At 42.5% G+C, this 27,040-nt stretch overlaps 1 protein-coding gene across 1 annotated transcript in view; it reads right to left on the bottom strand.

The window, feature by feature from the left end:
• The window catches only part of LOC147692287 (serine/threonine-protein kinase D3-like), a 587,115-nt gene that overhangs the window by 34,187 nt on the left and 525,888 nt on the right, over positions 1-27,040 (bottom strand). The window contains exons 14-17 of the mRNA XM_086938546.1: positions 21,091-21,252; positions 20,322-20,420; positions 10,624-10,891; positions 9,127-9,212 (exon numbers count right to left, since the gene is read on the bottom strand). Coding sequence (XP_086794672.1) covers positions 9,127-9,212; positions 10,624-10,891; positions 20,322-20,420; positions 21,091-21,252 — 615 coding nt within the window. The remainder of the gene's footprint in view (positions 1-9,126; positions 9,213-10,623; positions 10,892-20,321; positions 20,421-21,090; positions 21,253-27,040) is intronic.

Below are 27,040 nucleotides of genomic sequence, written 5' to 3'. Positions count from 1 at the left end.
TACCAGCTGCCAAAGTGTCGAAATTCAGGGCAGCCCTGCAAATGTGTATTACTGCATCTAAAGTTACGCTGCATCAATTGCAGCAATTGGTGGGGAAGTTGAATTTTGCCCTAAGGGTGATCCCAATGGCCCGCCCCTTTTCCCGTTCGATTGCCCAGGCGATGGTCGGCCTAAAGGAGGGTCATCATCGCACAAGACTATCGGCCGAGGTCCGCCAAGATATGCGTATTTGGTTAGCATTTTTGGCGGATTTCAATGGTCGAGTCGTCTGGTACAAACCAGCCTTGTCCTCTGAAGAGCTTGGTCTATGGACGGATTCAGCGGGAAGCATAGGTTTCGGCGCCATCTTCGGCACAAAATGGTCGGCACAAAGGTGGCCAACATGGTGGCATGAAGAGGGGCTGACGAGTAATATTGCTTTCCTTGAACTGTTTCCCATTTTTGTGGCCCTCAGAACCTGGCCCGATGGAATCAAAAATCACTCTGTCATATTCTGGTCTGACAATATGACCGTTGTAGAATGCATCAATAGTCAGGCGGCACGTTGTAAAATGATTTTAAGGCTGCTTAAAGAAATTGTCTTACTGTGTATGCAACTGAACGTGGTGTTCAGAGCAAAACATGTCCCAGGGGTGATGAATCAGGCTGCAGATGCACTGTCTCGTTTTCAAATGCAGGCTTTCTCGGGTTTCCTTCCCTCAGCGGACCCCGAGCCAGCACCCTTTCCCGAAGCTCTATGGTCTCTCGGTGCCCCGAACTTCGTTACCTCGTGGGAGAGAGTCTAGCACCAAGGACGAGGAAGGCATACGAAGGGGCGTTTCGGGCTTATTTAGCCTTTTTGGGGACTGAGAGAGGGGGACTTTGGGGGCATGAGGATTGGGTAGTACATTTTCTGATGTCCTTGCGTAAGGCTGGGAAGTCGGTGGCTACAGCCCAGAGGCATCGTGCTGCCATTTCCTTTGTTGCCAGGGCTCACAATATCCAGGACCCGACAGCGTCTTTTGTGGTACAGAAAGCGCTGCGTGGGTGGCAACGCCTTGAGGGTCGCAAAGTAGATGAGAGGCGCCCGATAGGTCTGGATAGGTTGTCCCAGTTGCTGGCAACACTCCCCGCCACATGCTCGTCTCAGTTCGAGGCCTGTTTGTTCCGAGCTGCTTTTACGCTTGCATTTCACGGGGCAATGAGGATAAGTGAGCTGGTAGCAAGGAGCAAGCGGGATGTGGTGGGGGGATTGTGCCGGGAACACGTTCAGATCAGGGGTGAGACGATGACTGTATCCTTTGTCAAGTCAAAAACCGATCAAAGTGGGGTGGGAGACTGCATAATCATTCGCAGAATTCCAGGGTCTTCCATGTGTCCGGTGAAGTGTTTAGAAGATTACCTAACACGAAGGGTGGCATCATGGGGGGGGACATTGTTGAGACACGCGGACGCCACCCCACTGACGAGGTTTCAGTTTCAGCGGGTGCTCGCGATGTCAATTACCGCAGCGGGCTTGGACCCGGGTGAGTTTGGGACCCATTCCTTTCGGATAGGGGCTGCCACTGAAGCTACAGCCAGGGGTCTTAATGTGGAACAAGTAAAACGAGTGGGGCGTTGGTCCTCCAATTGTTATAAGAGGTATGTGCGGTTGCACATGTTGTGAAGCTGTAATAATGTACTCACGCTTCTTGTCTTTTGTTTGGTTTTCAGTTACGCAAGCCTTCGAGGCGGGGCGGACTATGCAGTCGACCCAACACCCGGCCAGCGGTCAGACATCACCGGCTGTGAGAAAGGAGGTGTGGGTCGTGGGCCACTCATACGTGAGGCGTGCCGCAGACGTATTCGAAGCAGGTGACATGATTCATGTAGCTGGGGAATACGGGTACAGAATGTCCTTCTACGGATGGGGCGGTCTCTGTATTGACCAGTTTCAGGCATTCTTTGAGGGTTTGTTAGGGCGGACGAGGTCACCGCCGTCTATAGTCATAGTGCATTTAGGGGGCAATGATTTGGTCACCACCGGTAGACGACTTCTCCTGGAGGCAATGCTTTCCACTGTAAGTTGGTTGGCGAGGAAAGTTCCGGGGTGCATAATTGCGTGGTCTCATATGATCCCACGAAAAGTGTGGCGGGGGGCTATTTCGATCCCTGCTTTGAACCATTCTGTTAGAAAACTTAATAACAAAGTGAGTAGGTTGTTCCGTTCCAAGACATTGCATTCTATCTCGCATGGTTGTATTAACGATGACAGTATGTATCTGGGGGATGGTGTGCATTTGTCTCGGGTGGGAAATGAGTTACTTATAGGAGACTTCTTAGCATGGTTAAAAACGTTGGAACATGACCTTTAGCTAGGAGTTTTTGTGGGGGGCCCGGATAGCCGGTCAACTATCCGGGCCTGTGGCGGTAAGGTCATGATCGGTGAGCACTAATTAGTAGATCCCTATGAGTGGGCGTCACCCAACACGGATGGGAGCGCTCGGGAGAGGTGGCCATTGGCCCCTCAGTGGGGAGGCGGTCCCTTCTAAGGATGGGTCGCCGGAAGTAAAGGAAAGGCGGTCAAGGCCCCTTCCTTTGTAGGAGGGGTTACAGCCCCCTCCTGGGGAATTTCCCGGGGCCAGTGACATCTGCGACGGCAGATGCGGTAAGTTGTGTGGGGTTGGGATAAGGTCTACGGTACCTTCTAGATACCTCACACGAGTATTCGAACGACCGTTAACTGGCGTCGAGTCTTTAGGTGCCCCCGTACAGTCAAGGGAAATTGGTAATAGTTGCACTTGAGGTACGCCTCCGTGCTGTCGCCCAGCCCCAGTGGGAGGGGTAAGTCTGGTTAGGGATCTTGACACCGGTTATGACCTTGCCGTTGGCCCTTAAACGTTAGGTTGTACAATTTCAATATGTCAAGAAATGTTTTGTAAGATGCTAGTTCGGCTAGGAGAACCTCTGTATTAGAGAATCTGTTAAGGTTAGCCAAACATCGCAATATGGTAATGAAATTGTACATAACATGAAACGTTTAATGTTTTAATTTTGTTTTAATAAATACGGCCGGGATGGTCACTCCATCCCACTTCCAAAAACTTCAAGAACTGTTTCCGGTTTCCCTCCTTTCGGGGATTGTGTTGAGAGGGGGTGGCGGGTATCTCGGCCATATGAATAATACCTCACACTATATGTGCCAGCTGTTCTACTTTTTAGAATCAGAATGCATTTAACTATACATCTAAGTCTAACTTAATAAAACAAAAAGCTACTGTAAACAACTTTGGAGTCTCGATTGCTGGTACCCAACAAATAATTCATCCCAGAACAAAATTTCAAATGGGCAGTTCAAGTCCAAGTTCTATCAAGACTGGACTCCATTGTAACTCAATGCTAATTGTAATCTTCAAAGCGTATTTCACTCCCCTCAAAGTAGGCCGGCAGACAGCAGCGTGACTAGCCTCAGGAGCAAGGAAATGTTACCATATATCTTCCATCTTTATCTCACTGATGTGTCTCCCAGTTGTGGCAAAAAATATATTTAAATTAGCTTGCATCACTCACAGAGTAATACACTAAACTATCTCACAGGCAAATTACGGAGTTCATGTTTTCCACATCATATCATGGAAGAAATCTACTATGATAAATGAGTCCTCCACCAGAAAAACTCCCAGACTCTGGAATTCCACCCCTCTGGAGATCAGGACAATATCATTCTTCAAACTGAAACTGAAAAACTAATGCTTGAACACCACCATGTCACTTACGCAATCAATGCTCGTCTCCCGGACTGAGAAAAGGGAGTGCTCCTAATCCACACATTTATTGGAGCCTTGTTCTACAGTCTTGTCTCCATTTTCGAAAGATTTGGATGCAGAAAACACTGCAATGCTACCACCTCGCTATTCTTATATATAGTAACTCTTGGTTTTATCATACTCCATGACGTATTTTCTTTCTTTACAATTAAATGTTTCAGGGCAAGCAAGTTTGACCATAAGACCAGTTGGGAACATCACTCAATATTTATTTGACTTGCTGCTGCATTGTTTGCCTTGTCCCTGCTTTATAAAAACAAATACATTCATGAATAAGAGGGAAGTGTTTAATACTCTTGCAACAAATCTACATTCAATTTTCAAAACCTTGTGCAGAAGAAAGAGAAAGCTGGGGGAAGTTGAGCGTAGTGCCTTCTCTGAAATAAATGGAGAACCTTATGGTGTTTTATATGTGTTCATTAATGAAAAGAAAGCAGGACAGTCTGAGTCTAATTGAAGATGTATGTTTGTATGTTCCATAATGAAAGGAGAAGTAACATAAATCCGCCAATGGAGTCAAGGTGACCACTTAGTTGACTTTTGAGGACGTGTAAAGAGTTTGGGTTGTTAGATAATTTTGTTCTGTTTTTAAAATTATGCTATAGTTTTTGCTATAAAGTTGTCTTTTTTTGTAAGCCATGACTTAAATGCTTGAAAGGATGTTAAAGTTATTTCCTAGCTGGCAACAACGAGCAGCAATTTCACTCACAGGCTGACTGTGAACTCCTGTTTTGTTTAGATTGAGCTGGTAAATCTTTGCAAGTGAACAAAATGGTGAAGGTACAATAGTTTTAATTCCCTGTGGTACTTGTGATTACTTCACAAGTTGCCCATCACTACAAGTGGCTCATCATTAGGAGTCTTGCAATCAGTGAATTAGTGCATGAAGTGACGGCTAAGAATGACAATTCTTACAGAGAAACTAGTAACACTTGATCACTGATGCATCCAAAATCAACATATACTAAGGGTCTTGTTATGAGTTTGGGGGTGCAGGAGTGGGACCGCCCCACTCCTGCACAGCCAAACCCATGTAGAAACCGCCCACTAGATTAGGGGTTTCTCCCGTTTGGTGGCCGGTTCCTTGGCATTCCCTGGGCGGTGGTTATGAAATAGGCACTGCAATGGGAACATCAAAGTCATGCCCACAGGGGGCACACAGGGGAACACATGTTGTGCTCCCCTGTGTTCATCCACTTGGCGTGAGAAACAAGAGGGCCCTGTAGGGCCCCCTTTGTTTCCTTACCACCACACTTTGCATGGCAGTTAAAAATGTGATGAAGAGGAAACTCATAATATGCTTGGCTGGCCGCTCATACCACCGCACCACTGCCAGGGATCTCTGATCCCTAGTGGTTGTGGTGATGCCAGGGCGGTCCAACCACCCTGGTTGTAATGAGGTGGTTGGAAGACCGCCACCACTGTGCCCCCATAAGTCTGGCAGTCCGTGGACTGCCAAACTCGTAATAAAGCCCCAACTCACAGATACATGTGCAAATCTAAAGAAAATGTAAGAACAGCTATGTTTGGGGCCATTGCTCAAAATAAGAGCCTGCAGAACTTGAAACATTAACACATTTTAAAAATGTTTCATAAACATAGGCCGAGTTTGACTATACTTTGAACTCAGTGGCGGCTCCTCGAGGGAGTACTGCCGGGCGGTGAGGCGGGGGAGGGGGAGGGGCAGGGTGGGGAGTAGTCAAATCTGGCATAGGGCCGAACCGAGTTAAATACATAAATAAATAAATCAAACAAATTACATTGTGCGCTCTGCAACCTAATCAGCGCTGCAGCGCGTTCAATGTAATTTGTTTAATTTATTTATTTATGTAATTAACTTGGTTCGGCCGTATGCCGGATTTTACTAAACCCCCTCCCCTCCCCCTCCCTGCCCCACCGCCCCGCAGAACTCCCTCAAGGAGTCACCACTGTTTGAACTGCAGAATCGGTTTCATAAGAATCATAGGTTTCTCTAGATGGCCGAGGCTTGTGAACTGTAGGTATCAAAAAAGGAACCACATCTTCAAGAATCTGGGTACTGGAATGGAAGGGTCCAGTAGAATAGGAAGCTAATGCACAGGCAAATTGATATGAATGTCTTTATGACGGCATAAGAAATCTCTTTAGCCAAATAAATAGCATATCCTTAAGGATCTGGAATAGGCTCCACATAGAGACATCTGAAAGGTTTCTCAGTTTCTTGTTCATGGACGCGAATGGAAAATGTTATATTAAGGGATGGCCATTATTACTTATATCGTAAGAGACAAAGGTGTTTCATACCAGGACGTTTGTCAAATAGGCAAGCGAAACTTGCTGAAGACTGAAACACTGTGAGGAACATGTGTGCCAAATCAGAAGATTACAACTGTGATGCAGGGGAATTAGACTTGCAATTGGGATTTTCGAGACATGAAGTGTTATAGTGCACATCTCATGGAACTCTGCTACCAATTTCCAGGTACTAAGGGGCTCATTACGATGGCAGGCAGACTGATGTCTGCCCGCCATCGTTGTGATGCTGGGACTGCCTGCCAGACGTCCAGCGGTCCCACCACATATATTAGGATGAGCCCGCCATACTTGCAGGCGCATCCTGGGCTTTTAACATTGCGAACGGTGCTGCTGGCTGCAGCACCATACGCAATGTTAAAAGAGCATGCACTGCATTTCCCGGCACCACGTGGCAGGTACCACACGGTGGCTGTCACTTGGTGCATGGAAATACAGGAGGGTTCCATGGGTACCCCCCAGTGCAGCCACCCCCCTCCCCCAAACACAGGGGTTCCGTAATGGGCCCCAAACCCAGTCCTTGCTAGCCTTTCCATGGCGGCATCGCCGCCATGGAAAGGCCTTTACTGAAACTCACATTCTGATGTGGCGGACGGTGCCTGCTAGGTACCGCCACCATTTCAGGGGGCCTGAACCGTCCGCCAGGCAATTGGTGCGATTGCCTGTGGCGGTAAAGCGGCAGACTGACTTTGCGTACGCCACCGTACACACCGCCATCGTAATTTGGCAGTGGGTAAATCACTATGTGATGGCGGAAGGACCGCCACCGCCGGCCCGGACATCATAATGACCCCCTAGGATCTTGAAGCCTTCTCAGCCTACTTTTTTGGTAAAGAATTGACCAAAGCCTTATCAAACATGCTGGCACACCTGATCAAATCTTTGACAACCACAAGATGCTCCATGCTGGTTTAGATTGGTATCAGGGTAGAACCATGCCTCTGCATGGATATAGTGGCCAAATAAGTACTTGAATAGGATGTCCTGTCCTGCAGAGGTTTGCTTCTTGCAAGATAAGCTTTTTCTATAAGGTATTTTCAAATGGCAGATGCTAATGCCACACCTGTCACCAAATCCCTCTTCCCTATATTAGACCATCTGCTATCTGAATCAAAGTTATGTTACCTGTGCTGCTTGACACTCCTTCAATGTAGATTGATATGTTTTCGTCAGTTGTCTCAGCTTAGTTTTAGAACAGAATGTGGAAGAACTCGTTCGATGGAATTTAATGCAGCAGAAAACACAGACTCTTTGTGCACCTTGGCTTCACATTCCCCTCTGCACTCAGTACATTGCTCAATTTCGCTGCCATAATTAAAATTGTAGAGGGAGGCAAAGTTATTCCCTTTTGATTTTTGACATGCCAATCAAAAGTTAATCAAATTACAGGGAATAATTGAAAAGTACTCTTTTCAGGAAGCCTTTACAGCAAAGAGAAATGCCAGACAACACTCTTTTTTATTGAAGGTACATTTTATGAACAGTTTTTACCGTTAGTAACACACAGTGTCCAATCGTTGTGTGAAAACACATTGAGAGCAAATGGAAAAAAAAGGAAAAAAAAATATTTTTTTTTTAAATGAACTCTATTTTTCAAAATGTAACAAATAATTGTGCAAATTGTTTACAGATAGAGTATCTGTATTTTCCGAATGGGGAAATAGTGCAGTATTCCTAGGTTTACCAGGATGGGTCTGCTGAGAATTGGTAGCTTATGCAGGGGTGGTACATTTAGTACAATGAAGGGTAACAGTGGCATAATGAAACTTGAGGGGGCCCCCTGCAAAGTATATACCAGGGTGCTCCGCTCTCCAGACCTAGTCTGGGGCTCTCAGGTCAGGGACCTGCCAGTGCTCAGGGTCTCCCCACACAGCAGGGGGCTGTGGGGGCTTTTATAACATCACTGAAGGGTAAGGGTTTCTTAATGACATTTACAGCAGTCACCCCATCTTTTAGAGCATTCTTCTCCAAACCTATCTTCAGACACACACATTTTCATGCAGATGGCAAGGAGAGAGAGGAGAACAATAGAGCAAAAGACGGTTTAATGATACAAGTTCTCTTTGGTACATATAATGGTGAGGTCAACATAACTAAACTAGGCCTGGGCGGGGTGGAAAAAATCCTCCGCCAAGCTACGTGGAGTTCAGCAAGCAACTGAGCGCGTTACCCTGCGTCGTTCGCACTGATTTTTAGTACCGGATGTGTGTCCCGCGCTGTAAAGTCAGTGTGAACTGCATCATGTGCAGCGCAAAAGGGCGCTTCTTCTTTCTGCCGCTCGAGTAGAAGTTCTACTTGAGGGGCAGCTTCCTCAATGCGAATGGAAGGTTTCTCAACAAGAGTGGTAGGAACCATCTGCGACCACCCGCGTTGAGAAATCTAGCTGGGAAGTGGTCTAGCGTTGGATTTTCCTCGCTCCTGCTCGCCAACTTACAGTTGGCAAGGATGGAAAAACTCTGCTCCGCTACTTGAAGTGGAGTCTTTCAGAACCTTGCAAGTTCTGCAGAGTGTGGAATCTAAAATCTCTGCGTACTCCGTGAACGAAGCGGAGTTCATCAACCAGGCCTAAACTAATCATAATTCAAACATCTATGCATGTTAAAATCAACGTAGAAAAGGGGAAACCTGGTGTATTATGTGGTCAAATTGACAGCTGGCAGTATAACAAGTTATTCTCTAAAGTTTCTTGTAGGCTTTGAGTATCCATAAATAACTTCACCAAGATGCAACTTGAATAGCCATGCTACCAACATTAGTGCATGATTGAGGTTCTAAGTAGCCAGCGGGGTTGTGCGTCCAAATGTCAAAAATGCCATCTGAAATACATAACATTTACCAAAATAGTATTCCATTGGGTGTAGATTTTTTATTATTAACTAGAATGGAGCAATATTCTGTAAAAAATATAGTGGACATGATATTTATGTTAGACAATATTCTGACTGCAATATTCTGGCACTACAGTGCCAAGAGTGCTATTTTGCAGTTAAGTGCCCAAGACTGACGTGAGTGTGGGAATTCGAACACGCACTACCACCCAAATCCTTACCTGCAGCCAGTTGTGACTTAGAGATTTTTCCACACTGAAGCGTTTGCGGATCTTCACCTGTAGCAGACTATTGATCAAGTTCACAGCTGTAGGAAGGAGAACAACCAGAAAAGCCATAAACAGATAAGAAACATTAGGTGCTGCATGTCTTCAGTTGCAGGCATTATAGCCTAATGAAAAACCCAGGCATGCAGAGTGCTGAGCCCATCAGATTACAAGCATTTTGCAAACCAAATAGTTCTGGCATCAGTTGTCACTCTTTTGGCTTTGTTAATGCTTTTTTATTTTGTTATGGCTTTTGCAAAACTGTTTTGCTGGGGAAGCTGCCACTCCAATCAATCTAAAAAAATCTGTCCTCCTTGGAGAAGGGCATAGCAGGCGCAGCAGCACAGGTAAGAGTGGTGGGATGGGCAGGGGTGGGGAGGGCAGGGGGGGAGTCAACAGACAACGGGATACGCGAAATAAAACTCAGCAATGTGGCAAGCGCAAAATAAGTGGTTTTATTTATTTATTTACTTTATTTTACCTATCCCGTCATCCATCGACTTGCCCCACCTGCCCAGTCCACCACCCGCCCCACTGCTCTTACCTGTACCGGACGCTCCTGGGGCAGAGAGTCATCACTCACAGTGATGATAGCTAATAGATGAAGCTGGGTAACCTACTGCTCTGTGCTGTATGCTGTAGTGGGCGGAAGAAAATGTGAATGACATATTTACAGACTAATGGGCAAAGATGGCTAGCTTAAAACACCTATAAGTAAGCATATCATATATGTATTTTTATTAAAATAAAAAAAACTAGGCTCCTGGCAGACCTAAAAATGAGAGATCAAGACTAGTTTAAGCTTTTTCTAAGAACATGCTGGTTTCTTTTATTTACAGACATCTCTCTGAGGGTTGAAAGCATGAGGCAAAATAGGTTCTGTACTTTGCTTACACGGTTATAGAGTAGGTTTTGCATGAACCTCCTATGGTTTTTAAAGACACACATTAGGAGTGGCCAGTGATTCCAGCCTCTGTAGTCAACATGACCGAGCAGTACCGGCCATCTTAGAGTCAGAAATACTGAGCCACTTCAAGTTGGACTCTGAGGCTCTACTAGGAAATGGGAAATTGCAGGCAAATCAAATTTACCATATCCACTTCTCCTTCCGTGTCCATTTTTCACAGGGAGATTTTGGTAGCTTTGAGCAGTCAGAGCCTCAGTGGAAATTGTATGGGCTCACAGGTTTACTGCTTTACCAGTATCACAACTGGCCCAGTAACTCCTGCTACTGGGCTTATCAGAGATTATGAGCAGCTCATAGTGAGCCCCAAATGTTGAGATCTAAACAACATCCTCACAATAAGTATACATTTTGGAGTGAACAAAACGCAAGATAGCAGAGTTGAGTATTGTGAACCTAAAGCTGCACACCAGATCATTTCACATACTGTGTCCTTATTCCGGATCTACTTTTGATGAGTTTGAACAATATGAATTATGATATCTCACCTTCCTCAGAAATTTCATTCCAGGGGTACTTGGGGTACATGAAAGCAGCATTCTGGATCTGATCATTGATGTCTTCCTCCTCATTGAAGGGAAAGGTGCCGCTTAGACTGACGTAAATTATCACCCCTACAGACCACATGTCCAGCGAACGGTTGTAACCCTTATTCCGGATAACCTCTGGGGCTAGGTAGGCAGGAGTACCCACCACTGAGCGGCGAAAGGACTTCTCCCCAATGATGCGTGCAAAGCCAAAGTCACATAGCTTTACCTTTGGGATTATGGAAAGAAAATGTATTTAGAGGTGTAGAAATTCAAAGAACACTATACCAAGGTTACCAAAACAGCAGTTACTGTGCTCCCACAAATTTCTCACCTTTCCACCATTTTGGCTCAAATAATTAGCATTGTATTGCTTGTGTTTTCTTGCATTACCTAAATCTAATTAAAGACTTTCCCGTTTTTCTGCAAGCATACCTGAATAATATCCACAATATCTGCATTTCAAATATGCCCTCTCTCAGGTAGTGCAGTGAGTATCAAGTGTTGAAGGAAATAGAAAGAATTAAAAATAAGTATAGCCAAAGTGAATAGGTAGTGGCTTTAAAAGCTATTTGTCTTTGCTAATGCTTTTTTCCCAATTTCCCAAGAGGGGTGCACATGCATAGTTCCCACTGTTGGAATTGGTTTTCAATTAAAGAAGATATATTGGAAGATAATGGCTGGTGCACACAGACATGCATTGCAACACTGCAGCTTGACAAAGCATGAAAAAAAAGAGTGGGCAGCCCAGTGGGACTCTGCAGCTGCTGGTACCTCATAAAACACAATGCAAAGAAAAAATAAAAAACAGTAACAATTTCAACATAGGGGCGAGTGAAATGTGGGATGGAGAGCAAGGAGGGCAGCAACAGGAAGAGGGGGAGGAGGAAGTAGGGAAGATAAGAGAGCACGCCAGGAAGAGGAAGGTGTAGAGAGAGCTAGGACATACATGCACTTATGTGGAGTGCTAATTGTTAAATTAAAAAAGAAGCCCCTCAAGTATGCAGTGGAAGGATACAACTCATGCAATCAGAACAATGTGTCCATGAAATGCTCCTAGGCAAGACAAATATGAGAATAGGGAGGAAAGGCATTGAATCAGAAGCAGGAAAGTAAGATAGCTAACAAATCAATCTGAATATGAGTCAGGGACTTACTCAAAGGCCAACTGATATATTTGTGGTGTACTGAACATAATAGGCCTGGCCAACAGAGAGGTAAATCTGCCTCAAGTCGAGATCTAAAGATGGCCTCACCAATCCTGGGTGTGTCATACTTATTTGCCCTGATTTAAAGTATTTCGGTAAACCTGCGGTATTACACAAATTTGTTAACTGTAGTACAGCATGTGATGCACATGTTATTGCCGCATATAAAGGTTTGGAGTTAGGACATAGAGGAGCACAATTTAGGCTTCACCCTTACAGATCAATATAATGCAAATATGGTAAATGGTCAAAATATCGATTCCAAAATATAGACTAACCTAAATATCGACTCTAAAATATAGAATGGACCAAATATCGAATGGACAGAATATAGACATAAAAAATATCGTTTTGAAGGTAAGTAATGTAATATCGATTTTAAAAATATAGACAGTCAAAATATCGAAGTACATAATATAGTTTATTAAAAATATCGAATTTTGAATAATATCGAATTTTTTTAAGTGTTATGTATGTTAGTATATGTGTGAAAAGTATATATATTTTTGTAATTTATTTTAAGTAATTCATTTTATGTTATTTAATTTTTGCGTGATTTAATTCTGTAGCGGGTTTGGGGTTTATGGGGAATAGGGTGGGAAGTATTTTAATTATAATTAATTAAATATGTTAATTAATTAATTTGTATTTATTTAGAATGAATGATTTAATTAATTTTTAATTGGTAATTAATAAATTCTTAATTGATAATTAATTTTTATTAATTGATAATTATGTGAATTAAATTAATTTATTTTCTGTAGCGGGTTGTGGGTTTGTAGGGGAATAGGGTGAGAAGTAATTTAATTATAATTAATTAAATATGTTAATTAATTAATTGCTACTCATTTAGAATACATTGTAAATTAATTTTTAATTGGATATTAATTAATTCCTAATTGATAATTAATTTTTATTAATTGATTAATTGATAATTATGTGAATTAAATTAATTTATTTTCTGTAGCGGGTTGTGGGTTTATAGGGGAATAGGGTGGGAAGTAATTTAATTATAATTAATTAAATATGTTAATTAATTTATTGGTATTTATTTTGAATAAATTGTTAATTAATTTTTAATTGATAATGAATTCTTAATTGATAATTAATTTTTATTAATTGATTAATTGATAATTATGTGAATTATATTAATTTATTTTCACTAGAGTGGGAATAGTAAAATTTACCCCTATGCTATCCAACGCTTTCCCTACTGTTGCACTTACTGGAGTGGGAATAGTAATTTTTACCCCTACGCTATCCAACGCTTTCCCTACTGTTGCACTCTCTGGAGTGGGAATAGTAATTTTTACCCCTATGCTATCCAAGGCTTTCCCTACTGTTGCTCTCTCTGGAGCGGGAATAGTAATTGTTACATCTACGCTATCCAACGCTTTCCCTACTGTTGCCTCCTCTGGAGTTGGAATCATAATTTTTACCCCTACGCTATCCAACGCTTTCCCTACTATTGCACTCTCTGGAGTGGGAATAGTAATTTTTACCCCTACGCTATCCAACGCTTTCCCTACTGTTGCACTATCTGGAGTGGGAATAGTAATTTTAAACCCCCACGCTATCCTACGGTAATAATATTGTGTATTTTTCATTAATATTATGTTAATATATATATGTTTTAACAGATATGATTGTATATTCTTTTTTTATAAGTTAAATTAGTTATTTAATAATTTTAAGGTAATTTAAGTATTTTTAAGTATATTTTAGCTATTTATTTTTAATATCTTTTTAATTTTACATTATTTTTAGGAAATTCGATATTTTTACAAAGTATATATATATAAACTGTATTTTGGGTGCGATATTTTGGTACTTACCTGTTTGTAGATAGGAATTCGATATTTTGTCTGTCGATATTTTGGAATCTATATTTTGGGTAATCTAATTTTGTCCCTCGATATTTAGTCAGTGATCCGCAAATATATACTCATACCAGACATTATATTATTGTGTGCCCTAACTTCATTAATATGTGTTAGCATTTGAACATATTAATGGACTGAAACCATTGTAGGGGTTAGAGATTTATACATCTGGACGCTAATGTTTAGTTGGCACATGTAAAAATGTAGGGGGAGATTTTCAAAAAAAGTCACGCAACTCAGCGCAGCCCCCGTGATGCTGCGCTGCATTGTGTGACAGTGAGGGAGCAAGAGAGTGGCATATCTTCAGAGATATGGCTCTCTCACCCCTTTCCCTTGCGACGGTGCCGATTTCAGCTGCCCTGCACCATGCACACACCTTAGTGCCGCAGAGCTAGGGTGTGTGCATGAGTGTAGCATAGGTTTTGTACAGGAAGGGTACTCTTCCTGTATAAAAAACTTTGTTAGGCACAATACAAATCTTTTCCTATTACATACGTCCTGCACAGTGCATTTCGCATCTAAAGTCGGAAAAGCATCGAGAAATAAAAGCATTTCTCCTGTTAGCGCCTCCTTTGAAGGGGCGTTAACTTTTGGCGCAAAACCATGTTTACAAAATATGGTTTGTAAATATGGTTTTGCAGTACAAGGCATTGGTGGTTGTATGGGAATGCCCATGTAACGCCGGTGCAAAGTAATGCAAAGCAGTGATTTGCGCTGCTTTGTGCTACTTAGAGGGCGCTTTTCAGGGCAAATTGTGCTGGCGAGAAGATAGCAACGAAAAATTTGCGCTGGTTAGCATCCCTTTTCGGATGCTAAACCAGCACAAAAGGTTTGAAAATCTCCCCTATACTCTTTTACTCACATTTTTCACCTATTCCTCACATTATACGCGTGGATGTATTCAAGTTTATATAAACTGTTCAGCTAACTTAGCCTGACGACAGGCCTCAATTGATGTGTATTTTGCCTTGCCAGCATATTCTTTCCTTCTTTGCAGGTGTATTATCATGATCTTCGCTAGTTAGAGAAAGGCTTATTGGTTGTACTAGACTGCTGATAGTGAGGCCTGGAGGGTACACCTTGGCAGTGAACGTGGAAGGAGAACTAAGGATCGATAGAGGCTTTTGGCTCATCATGTACCAGGCCGGAGAGATGCTCAAGATTGAGTAATGAGTTGGTTGGTTCCTGGTGGTGTGAAAGGAGATAAGGATGTTTCTCAATCCCGGGTACTCTAATTAGTGTTCGCACAGTTAGGATGGCAGATTCCTTTTAGACTTCAAGAGGTATAGACTTCTGCTTGCCTTATTCTTGTGAGTGTGAAGTTTTAAGATGAACACTTATTCCTTTTCCAAGACTTCTATTGAAGTCTAATCAACTTCTATGCTCCCTAAATAGAAACCCTGGGTAGGTATCCCTGTAGCTGATTCATGTTTAGAAGAGAGAAGGGAAGTTTCTTTACGGAACACCTGTTTGGTTTAATTTTTTCTTTATTCTTGTGGTGTCGCTACTATGTATCTAATTTAGTTACATATTCATTTACTGAGATATTTCAGCTTATCTGATGTATTGCTGTATCTTTTGAACTTAATATTGGTTTTCTTACATACTGAATTGATTGGTAATCTAAAATAAATCCCTTTGAAAGTATTGTTGATGTCTGGTCGTTTACAGTGCTTCACGTCAACCAGCAAAGGTCCATCTGACCAATGGGGAAAAATCTTTGACAACTTCATTAAGAGATTGCTTTGTAAGTATCAGTATGCTGTCAGACACTTTATTTCTGGTTCTGTACTTTTTTCTCATGCTTTATTGGTAGTATTATTCCATTTGTAATGGACTTTTACCACATCAAATTAAATTCTATCCCTTTTACCACACATTTACCAGATATTCTGTACACATTACACCATTTTATTTATTTTTATTACTAATTTTTAGAGTTTTCTATAGCGTGTACCAGACCCAAGGTAGGGTATCAGAGCATTTTACATAGTGAGCAAAATATTGGAGAGCACATATAGTAAACATGTGGCATAACAAACAAAAACCACATCATATAAGGTGGTCAACAAAGCATAACCTAGTTCAGGGAAAAAGTAGAAAAGAGAGTAATTCTGAGCGATAAAAGTCAATTTGAGACTGTGCGAGTCTTAGCTTTTAAATATCAGTAGACGGAGAGTGTAGTCAAGTTTAAGGTTGTAAGCAGGTGTGGTGATTGTGCTGATTTAAGGGAGGAAATTGCTCGTCAAGAATAGTTTTACTTCCTTTTTGAAGCGAGGTATCGGGACGATTATTTGTGGTGGATGACGGAAGCGAGTGCCAGATTCTTGGCACCACTCCCGAAAATGCTCTGTTGGAGGTTTTAGTCTTGTTGAACCGCGAGGCTTTCAGGAGTAGATTGTCTGCACTCCTGGAGTGTCTTTTTCCTCCAGATAAGGTACGTTTCTGGGCTAGGTATTGTGGAGTAATGCCTTGTGAGTGATGCATACCATCTTTAAGTGAATGGGAGCTTCATAAGGTACAACAAAGAAACTTAGGGGTCTAAGCTAGAAATCCTTTGGTGATTTCTTAGAGTTATCCTAATGCAAGCTTCATAAGGTAGCCAGTTGAGAGCCTTTAGGTGTGGCGATATGCAGTCAAATTTCCTAGATCCTGTTATGAGTCTTGCTGCGGCATTGAGACAGGCTTTTAGAGGGGCGATTGAGATTTTGGGAAGCCCTGAGAGGGTAGAACATCTGTACTCCAGCCTTGATATGACTAAGGACTGGACTGCAGTTTTGAGGTCCGGGTTTTCGATGAATGGCTTCATTTTTCTGAGATAGCTGAGATGAAAGTAAGCATTTTTAGCCATCAGGTTGATCTTGCATGTTAAGGTTCTTATTCAGTGTGATTCCAAGTGATATTATAGAGTCCACCAATGTTGGTGTACTGTTCAGAGCAGAGATCATTTTGGTTCATTCCTTTGCTTCCCTGGAGTTGTTGGGGGTGGGGGAGATTAGATGAAAGTCAGTTTTTTATGAGTTTAGCTTGTGGGAGTTGGTTGCTAACCATTGGACTGTTTTTTCGAGAGCTAGATTCATTGTCTTTATCTCTTCGATGAAGGTGATCCTAATGTACAGTTGAGTTTCGTCCGCGTATATATGGTAGGAGATGTTGGCCTGTTGTAATAGAACGGCAAGTGGTTTGATGTATAAGTTAAATAGTGTAGGGGAGAGGGTCGAACCTTGTGGTACTCCTAGTAGGTTAGGTGAGGAGAGCGAAAGAATCTTGTTGGTCATGAACGATTGGGTTCTGTTTTCCAGAAAGGATTTGAACCATAGAAGGACTGTGCCAGATAAACCAATCCTGTCTTCTAGTCTTCTTAGGAGTTTGTCATGATTGACCGTGTTGAAGGCTGAGGAGAGGTCGAGCAGGACTACTAGACAGGTTTCAATGCTATCAAGGGCTAGGAGGGCCTTGTCTACTATATGCAGGATGGCTGTTTCAGTGCGATGCCCAGGTCTGAAACCCGGCTGGTTGATGTTCAGTAGACTGAAATTTGTGATGTGTTAGTTCAGTGAGGTGTTAGCTGTTGGTTTTTTGAGGATGACTCAAAAAACTGGTCAAGGTGACTTGCCCAGTTTTTAGGCAGTCCGGAATGTGACCTTGTGTTAATGAGGCATTGATGATTTTGGTCCATAGAGGGGTGATGATATGGTAGATGTGGGGTAGGCAATTTGTTGGGGCAGGGTCATTGAAGCGGCTGTTGAGTTTGATAGTCTTTAGAATTTTGGTGATGTCATTGAGATCATAAAGTTTGAAAGTAGACCAGTGAGAGTTATCCTTGGGCAGGGTTAACTCATGTTGTACCATATTGATGGCTAGAGTGATCTTTGGGGAGGCTGAGTTGATTGCCCCGTACTAAGTTCGAGAAGGAGGGAATTCATTTTTGCTGCGAAGAATGTGGAAAATTCTTCACTACTCGGCTGTGAGGTTAATGTTAAGAGTGATGATTTAGCCAATTTGTTCAATTGTTGTTTCAGAATTTCGAAGAGTTTTTTTGTTCTATTTTTGGCATTCTCTAGCTCTGATTTAAAGAAGTCTTTTTTTGATTGTAGAATACTTTTATTGTATGAGTTTCTGGTTTTCCTGAGTAGTTTAAGATGGAGGGGGAAGGATGTTGCCTCCATTTCCGTTCTGTTGATCTGAGTTTGTGTCTCTCTTAATTCAGAGCTTCGCTGAACCATGGATTTTTATCTTTGGCCTGAATTCTTTTAAGTTTTGGCGGAGCGGCTTGGTCGAATACTTTGGTCATCATGGAGTTATAGTGAGCAGTGAGGGCATGAACGTCTGATATGTTATTGGGGGGGGGGTAAGAGCCTTCTCACAGTGGGAGGCAAGATTGTTCCAGTCGATGTTGTTTGTGTCTCTTATCCATTTTTTTGGCTTGATTTGCTGCAAGAAAGTTTTTGTGTTATTGGAGGGAATTTGGAAGGTGATAATGTGATGGTCTGACCAGTCACAAGGGCTGATTGAGATCGATTCAATTGTATTTTGTTTAGAGATTAGCCAGTCAAGAGTGGCACCTTTTATGTGAGTAGGCTCTGAGATAGCTTGGATCAGAGAATGGTCTGCAAGGAAGCTTTTGAGGGTGTTAACCTGCTTGTCCAGTGGGTTCTCCCAGTGGAGATTGAAATCTCCAAGGAATATGTCATTGGAATGAGGGGAAGAGTTTGCAGTGATGATTTCCATAAGTTGTTCTGTGAAAATTGTGTTCAAGCTTGGCGGGTGGTTGAGTACATGTAGTTTGTGAGAGCGGTTACTTGACGATTTCACAGAAATCCCAAGGTATTCACAGGAGTCCAGGGGTTCCAATTGAAACTTTGAGATGGAGATGTCAGAGCGGTGTATGCAGGCTAAGCCTCCGCCTATTTTGTGTGGTCTGTCTAGTCTAATGATGTAGTAGTCTGTAGGGACAAGTAGGTCTAGGCAAGTTGAGGAAGAATCCTTGAGCCAAGTTTCTGTGAGGATGATTATGTCCATTTTCATGTTAAGGACAAGGTCAGCAATGTCAGATGCGTGTTTAGTGGCTGAACGGCAGTTTAGTAGAAGGCAAGAGATCTGGTTTGAGGAATTTTTTGAAGTAGGCTCCTGACTATCGTGGTTCGGGGTTATAGAATGAACATTATTCTGGTTTATTTCTCTATTGATTGGATGGGATGTTCTGCTTGGGTTGATGGGGATTGGGAGAATTGCGTATTCCTCTTTGTCTATGATCGGGCAGGAAGGACCTTCGTATATCAGTAGAAGTGTTTAAATTTCCTGGTCTGATAAGTAGTTGGGGAGTTTGCGTGTGCACGAGAGTCAATTGGTTAGCAGCAGGGGGACAGTTTTTGTCACGTTGTCTGTCGCTAGCGAGTTTCGAAGATGCTTAAGTTTAGCAAGAGATTTTGCCGCAATTTGTAGAAAGGTTCAGATTTCTAGGATAACGTTTTGTAGGTTCCTGGAGTTGAGGTAAGACTGGGTTTTGAGTGAGTCGTTTTCAATCTGCTGCTGTGGATGGGGAGACCAGATGTTGGGTGTTGATGGAGTCGTGTTGTTGTTTGCTCTCATGGCATTTCTAGGCGATGGTGTTAGAGCGGTGTGTGTTAAGTAAGGAGAGTTAGTGGTGTTTCTATCATCAGTTATGGGTGAGGGAAGGGGTCGGGGCACTTCAGGAGAAGGGGGTGGGGGTATTAAGGTTCTGAGAGGCGCTGTGTGGGGTAGCTGAGGGTGTCCGTGCGGTGCGTGGTAAGGGAGGAGAGTTGGTGATGGTTCTTTCACCAGATCTGGCTGAGGGAGGGGGTCGCTGTGAGGCGCTGCGTGGGTTAGATGACGGTGTTGGTGCAATGTGTGATAAGGAAGAAGTGTTGGTGATGCTTCTTTCATCGGATCTGGGTGAGGGATGGGGTCGTTTATTTTTAGGCGCGGAACAGGTGGTGGGTTTAGTAGGTTCCTGAGAAGTGTTGCATGAGGTGGTGGTGTGGGTTCTCAGTGTGATGAAGTATTTGTCGAATAGTTCTAGGTCCTTGTTAGCAGCTTAAATAAGTACAGTGCCATTTTTGTAGGACGTTCTATTCAAGGTGGCTCTGAACTTCTGTGTGGGTGTCGTTGTAATCCTGGTTCCGTAGGGAATGATTTTGTGGTCATGGATGGTTAGTAGCTTGTAGAAGGCAGATCACCATTTGGCTATTTTTCTTGTGAAAAATATGAGGTTATTGATTATAATGCCTTTTTAGCATTGAAGGTGGTCAATGCTTAGATTTTACTATTTTCCAATGTAAAAATAGAGGACATATGGTGAGTCAAGATGTAACAATGACCTTGAGAACTAGTGTGTTTCTCCTTATAGAAATGTATGCATTGATTGTACATTGTTTTAGAGTATTTTACAAAAGATATGATAGGAGAAAATTATAGAAAGACCCTTACAACATGTCTGCTGCTATGAGGTAACAGAACAGGCTATGTTTATCTTAGCTGATAATCTGGATTCCTAAATCTCCGAAGGGATCAACAGAGATGAGGGACTATCAGGCTCCATATGTACCTGTGGGAAGGCATCGTCCGAAGACAGCAGGACATTCTCTGGCTTCAGGTCACAATGTGCGATGCTCATGAAGTGAAGGTGTCGGAGAGCCATTAAGATCTAAGGAGAGAAATATGGAAAAACATGAATGTACGTTTTGTGTGTTCTCTATACGTTATATCTGTGTTGAACCTTCCACTACTTTCTTTCAGATGCCCTTTCAAGTCAGTCTTTGATTGAGGCACACTGTTAAAATACAGAGCAAATGAAACAAAGATGAAACCCTCTTTATTGCAGCCCCCGTCCGGTGTATCCAGCATTCTCATTAATTGTACAAGATAAAGGTATTCACTTGAAGACAACGCCAGAGACATGTTATAGTATGAAAAAAAGCTGAGCAGTAATGCAGTACATGGGCCCTACTGTACTGTATTAATCTTCACGACAAGCGTCATTCAGTGACCAAGGACATTGTGGTTGGAAACTGCTGAAGTATCATAGAGGACATAATTTAGACTTGTGGTCAATGTTCTTACATTAAAAAGCTCTTAGTTAGAAATAACAATATCAGGGTCAGGCAAATTCACTTTTTGATGTCCTGGAAAAATGAGTCTTTGCCTGTACCACGTGTCCGCAAATAACCTTCCAAGGTGTTTAATATCAATATTAACCTTTTGTTAAATGTGTTCACTGACTTAATTGAAAGTGTGGTGTACATTTTACCAATGCACAGATGTGTTAATAGATTTTCAATAAACCTACCCAGACCTATCAGAGAAAGGACACCCACCTGGGTTGTGATGAATTTTGTGATCCGTTCAGGGAGCCGCCCCTTCTCACTTGACAGGATCATCTCTAGCATATCCCCATGCAGCTTCTCCATGATGACAAACACCCTGTCAGGTGTCTCAAACATGGCCTCTAGATTAACAACTCCTGGGAAGCGCAAAGCCTGAAGAAGAAAATAGGGAAAGTTATCCATGTTGGAAAAGCCTGCAAATTAAACCTGATAAGAAAAAGCAAATGTAGAGTTTAATGCTAAGTTTGAGGGCTTGTCTGTTGAAGACTCCAGGCTATGACCCACCCAACATTGTGACTATGAGAACAAAATCTAGAACTTCTGGAGCCTCCCATTTTAACCTGTGAAAGGGATGCCCCAACTGTGACGTGACAACCTACAGAGAACGTAACATTATAAATTGCCTGGCTGTGATACATACACAAACATCAAGCTTTATTTAATTCAAGAATAGATTGTGCTAATAGATTGTGGGCTCCACTTCCCAAACAACAGTTTATCTGATTACAAAAGTTTGAAATGAGCCTGCAAGAGAAAGGTTTTGTCTTCGGAGATGTAATTCAGCATTTAATATTCAAAACCCTCAACAATAAAGTTACAATTCCACAAGACGGATACAATCCATGACTTAGTGCAACATATTTTAAATGCGTCTATATCGAAAAGATTGATGATTTGCACCATGCTGCTATGAAAATCGTCCAGTCTTCCGAATCGACTTCCCAATGTTACACAATGATCATGTCTGATGATACCAGGACAGGAACCCCCAAAAAAAGATTGAGACATCCATTTCTGATACAATCAAGGGTAAATGAAAACATAGTACCACAGTAAGCCAAATTGGTAGGAGTGTGGGAGATATGTAAGGCACACAGCATTATTGAGCTCTTAGTGAGTGACTGATCAAAGAGGAAAAATAGCTGTAGCTGAGGAAAGATAAGTAAGACATTAACTGATCTTTAACTTCAAGCCATCCCAACCAAATTGGGAAGTCTGAGGGGCATATTTACAAGATAAGTGCAGAAGCGTGTCGTTAAGCCAAGAAGGCCAACAACAAGCTCCGTAACTTCAGAAACCCCGGGTGGACCATATTTATACGAATATGGTGCATCCCTGCGTTTCCCCCTGCGCTGGCGCTAAATTTAACTGCTTAGCGCCAATGCAGGCACCCTTGCATCATAATGCAAGGGTGTCTGCGTTGCAGGGAAATGATTGTGTATGAGCAGGAAAGTGTCCCTTCCTGTACACAATCTTTAAATACTGTTTTCTAACTTCTATGTGCGCTGCTCAATGCAGCCCCCATAGAAGTTGCAATACATATTTTTTTTTAATGATTGTTTATGTGCAGGAAGTGACACCTTGCTGCACATAAACAATCATTGGCGTTTTGCTCTTTCCATATGTGCGGAACAACGCAGCACAAATGGAAACAGCAAAAACAAGTAGAAAATAAACATTTTCCCCCATTGTGCCAGGGTAAGACAAGGTTTTCCTTGGTCTTAATTTTGGCACTGCCCCATATTTACGCTGCTCTTGTTAATATGGGGCAGCATCAAAATCAATGGGTGTCGTGATGGAACACACCCAGCAACACAGTAACTTGTTACGAGGTGTTTTTGCTTTGCGTGTATAATACTGTGATCCCTGTGGATGCTGCTGCACGTTCGCACTTTACTTTCATATATCTTTTAAATTGATGAAAGCTATCTCTAACTGTTTTTAAATACTGTTCATACATTTTAGTTTGTTTTAAAACTATAAATACCTTTACTGGCTCCTTCGACCTCGCTGTGTCCGTCTGTCAGAGCAGGCCTGTTTATTAAGAGGTCAACACTCTAGCTTCTCCACGCTTTGCACCCATAAAAGCTCCATGCTGGTTTGGCCACGCAGCGTGTTACAAGGTGTTTCTGCTTTGCGAGTATAATACTGGGATCCCTGTTAATGCTGCTGCACGTTCGCACTTTACTTTCGTAAATTTATGAAAGCTATCCCTAACTGTCCATACATTTTAGGCTGTTTTAAAACTATAAATACCTTTATCGGCTCCTTCGACCTCGTGGTACCCGTTTACTCAGAGGTCAACGCTCTATTTTCTCCATGCTCCGCTCCCTTAAAAGTGACACGCTGGCGTGGCCGCGCAGTGGATGCGCGCAGTGGGCATGCCACCAGCGCGCCAAAGGCAAGCCCGTCTGCGCCCATCCGCGCACCTATCACGCACAGCGCCATCCACCCTGCCCGTTTGAAAAAAGTCGGAGCTGGAGACTGGAGGTATTATTATCCCATGAAACAGCTGCTTGAGATTGGGGCAGCAGGGGGTAGGAGAGGCAGGTTCAGGTTAGAGGAGACTGCAGAGCCTGAATCTGACTTTGTGAGAGGAGGTAGTCTTAGATGTGGGTTGCTTAAGGTTAGATCCCTGCCAGGCACCATCTGGAAACTCAATTGATAATAGAAAGGCATGAACTAGATGTGTTGTTTATGACTGAAACGTGGACACACCCTGGTTCAGATTTGGAAATGGGATTAGCTTGCCCACCTGGATATAAAGCCTTCCACAAGCCTCGACTAAGTGGCAGAGGAGGCGGTGTGGGGGACATTTTCAAAGAAATCTGGGACTTTTCTCCTTTTAATATTGATGAGCTAGAGAGCATTGAACTTTTGGGATTCCTAATAAAGGACCCCAAAGGACAAGTATTGAATGGCATAGTCAGCTATAGACCTCCTGGAACAGCCAGTCCTCAATTACAGCAGGGGTTTATTGAGGCCCTGAGCAATCTGGCATTGACCCACTCCAGACAGCTTGTCGTAGGGGACTTTAACTTGTGGCCCAACGGGATCTTGGATTCGGGATATTATAATCTTATCCAATGCAGTGGAAATTTAAATTTACAACAATGGGTTACGTAGCCCACACATAATTGGGGACACACACTGGATTTAGTATTCTCTGATGAACAGACAATGGGAACAGTAGATGTCTTACCAGTGTATTGGTCAGACCATAATCTGATTGTTTTCCAGCTATATAACCCCATGTTGAATAAACTGACTCCTAAGAAAAGCAGGAACTTTCAAAGCAGGTACTGTGATGTAAATAAGCAGGTGGAAGAGAAGTATGTAACATATTGTGAACAAATAACAACTAGGCTGGACCAAGTTGCCCCGGTCAAAAATCATTAAAAAATGAGGTTGACAGTCAGCCACATGGTTCAATGAAAAAGTGAGAGACCTGAAGCTGGGCTGTAAAGAAGCGGAAAGGAAATGGCGTAGGGAATATGCAAATGAGGAGAAAACTTCCTAGAAGATGGCAATAGCTGAGTATAAAAAAGAAATTCTTGTAGCAAAAACTTCGTTTTTTGCAGACTCTATTCTGAAGGCACAAAACAGTACTCAAAGTGTCTTTAGGATAGCAGATAATATGATCAATCCAGACTGCTCAAAGAATAAGATTGTCCCTAGTCAGGAATTATGTGACAACTTGGCAACCTTTTTTGAGGATAAGATTAGTAACATTATTGATGGACTTAAATTGGGTAATTCGCCAAAGGAATCTCCATCTGCAAGACAGGCAAGGGTAGATAAATCTTATTCCCTGGATCACTTTAACACACTTTCTATGGAAGAATTAAATAAAATGGCCATGGGGGTATCTTCAGGTTACCCCTGGATCCCTGCCACATAAAATCTGGAAGGAGTTGGCCCCAGAATGCTTCCCGGTACTACGGCAAATTTGCAATCAATCGTTGACTAGTGGATCTGTGCCTACTTGCTGGAAACAGGCGTTGGTGACGCCCCTACTGAAAAAAGCATCACTTGACACAACCTGTCCAAAAAGCTACAGACCTATTTCTCTTCTACCATACCCAGTTAGAATCTTGGAACGATTAGTTAGTAAAGCACTTTCCCAGTTCTTAGAAACAAACAACTTTCTGGACAAGGTGCAAATTGGATTTCGCCCAGGCCATGGAATGGAGACCGCCTTGGGGACCGTTATGGACGATCTACGCATGCATGCAGACAGGGGACAGTCAGCTATACTGATTCTTCATGACCTGTCTGCCGCATTTGATATGGTAAGCCATGAGATTCTTCTGTACAGGCTTGAAGAGGAGGGGATTATGGGCACTGCCTTTAAGTGGTTTCGATCGTATCTATCTAACAGACAACAGGCAGTAGCCCTCCCCCTTTTCACTCAAAGTTTTTTAACACCCTGCATGGAGTCCCACAAGGATGTGCGACTAGTCCCATATTATTCAACATCTATATGAGCCCTTTACTTGCTATTATAAGGGCTCATAACGTAAACCTTGTGAACTACGCAGATGACACCAGGCTTATCTTGTCTCTAGAGGGTGAGCAATCTGTATCCCTAGAAAACTTTCACGCCTGTCTGCAGGACACAGCACCCTGGCTTAGGGAGAATTCTCTTCAATTTAATTCTGATAAGACAGAGATCCTACACTGTGCAGCAGGTAGAATTTCCCCTACATTCCTGTTTAACTTCTGGCCTACTCCCACTGCTATTTCATGGGTTCCCAGCAACACAGTACGTAACCTGGGAGTCATGTTTGATAATAAACTCACACTTAAAAATCATGTTAACAAAACAGCTTGACTAGAGCACTTTGGAAAATGTTCCCGATGTTCTAAAAACAGGCTAGATAGTTAGAAGTACTATCCTCAGTAGATTGGACTATTATACTGCTTTGCAGTTGGAATCACCAAAGTATCTGATCAAGAGATTACAGAAAATACAGACCATGGTGGCCAAGCTGGCATTGATGAGATCACGCTGCTCTTCCGCCTCCCAGGCACTCTCAGAGTTGCACTGGCTTCCAATCTTGCTGAGGATACAATTTAAGGCATTGTGTATAGTGTTCAAAACCTTGCATGACCGTGGACCCAAATCACTGCAGGATAAGTTCGCATGGTATGCCACCCCCAAATGGTTTGTTCCTCTTCGGCCAATCTGGTGAAGGTGCCCAGAGTCTGGAAAATTAAATCATGAGGCAGGGCTTTTAGTACGGCAGCCTTACACCTCTGGAACGAACTTCCATCTGATATCAGAAAAATGGTGGTGGTGGTGGTGGTGCTCAGAGTTGATTATCCTATTTTTTCATTATTGGTGTCATTCCTCGAATGCATATGAGGTGATATTAATGTGTATATTTTTCAGTGAAAAACAGTTCGACTGCATTCATATTTGTTATAAAAGGTCTCATGTTTATTTAGGGCTCTCGCCAAATATCCACCAAATATTATGGCTGCCTCTAGATTGAAGTTTGTAACTTGGAACATATGTGGTTTAAATGATCCCAAGAAACGCAGAGTTTTCTATGAGTTGTTGAAGGTAATGCAGGTGGATATTATCTGCCTGCAGGAAACCCATATCCCATGGGGTAATCGGGCATGTCTTAGATTTTTGGGTTATGAGTTGGTTTCCTGTACCCGACAGACCTCTACAATCAGGGGAGTTGCTATTATTTTAAAAACTGGGCTAGGACTTGTCAAAAGAGTAAAACAAGACAATTTTGGTAGATGGCTAATAGTAGAATTATCAATTAAGGGCCGTCTTTTTTCTATTTGTTCAATATATGCCTCTAATCTAGATGACCCACAGGTCATAAGGAATCTAAATTTAGAGCTAGCTATGTGGCCTCACCCGTTGTTTTTCTATGGAGACTTTAATATAAACATTCCCAGTCATTTAGATATAATAAAACATAATATATATGTCGGACGGAAGCCTCAAGTGTATAAGGCACTCCGGACTCTCCTGGTTGAACATGGATTATCGGATACATGGCATTACCATCATCCAAATCAGGCGGGTTTTACTTATTATTCGATACCTCATAGCAAAATGGTCCGCATTGATTATGTCTTCACCTCTCTTCAAATTGTTGGATCTGGTAAGATTGAAATCAATCCAAGAACAATA

This window comes from Lissotriton vulgaris, chromosome 9, assembly GCF_964263255.1.
Source record: "Lissotriton vulgaris chromosome 9, aLisVul1.2, whole genome shotgun sequence".
NCBI lineage: Eukaryota > Metazoa > Chordata > Amphibia > Caudata > Salamandridae > Lissotriton > Lissotriton vulgaris.
The sequence above is the reverse complement of the archived record's forward strand: the minus strand, read 5'-3'. Positions and strand labels throughout refer to the sequence as shown.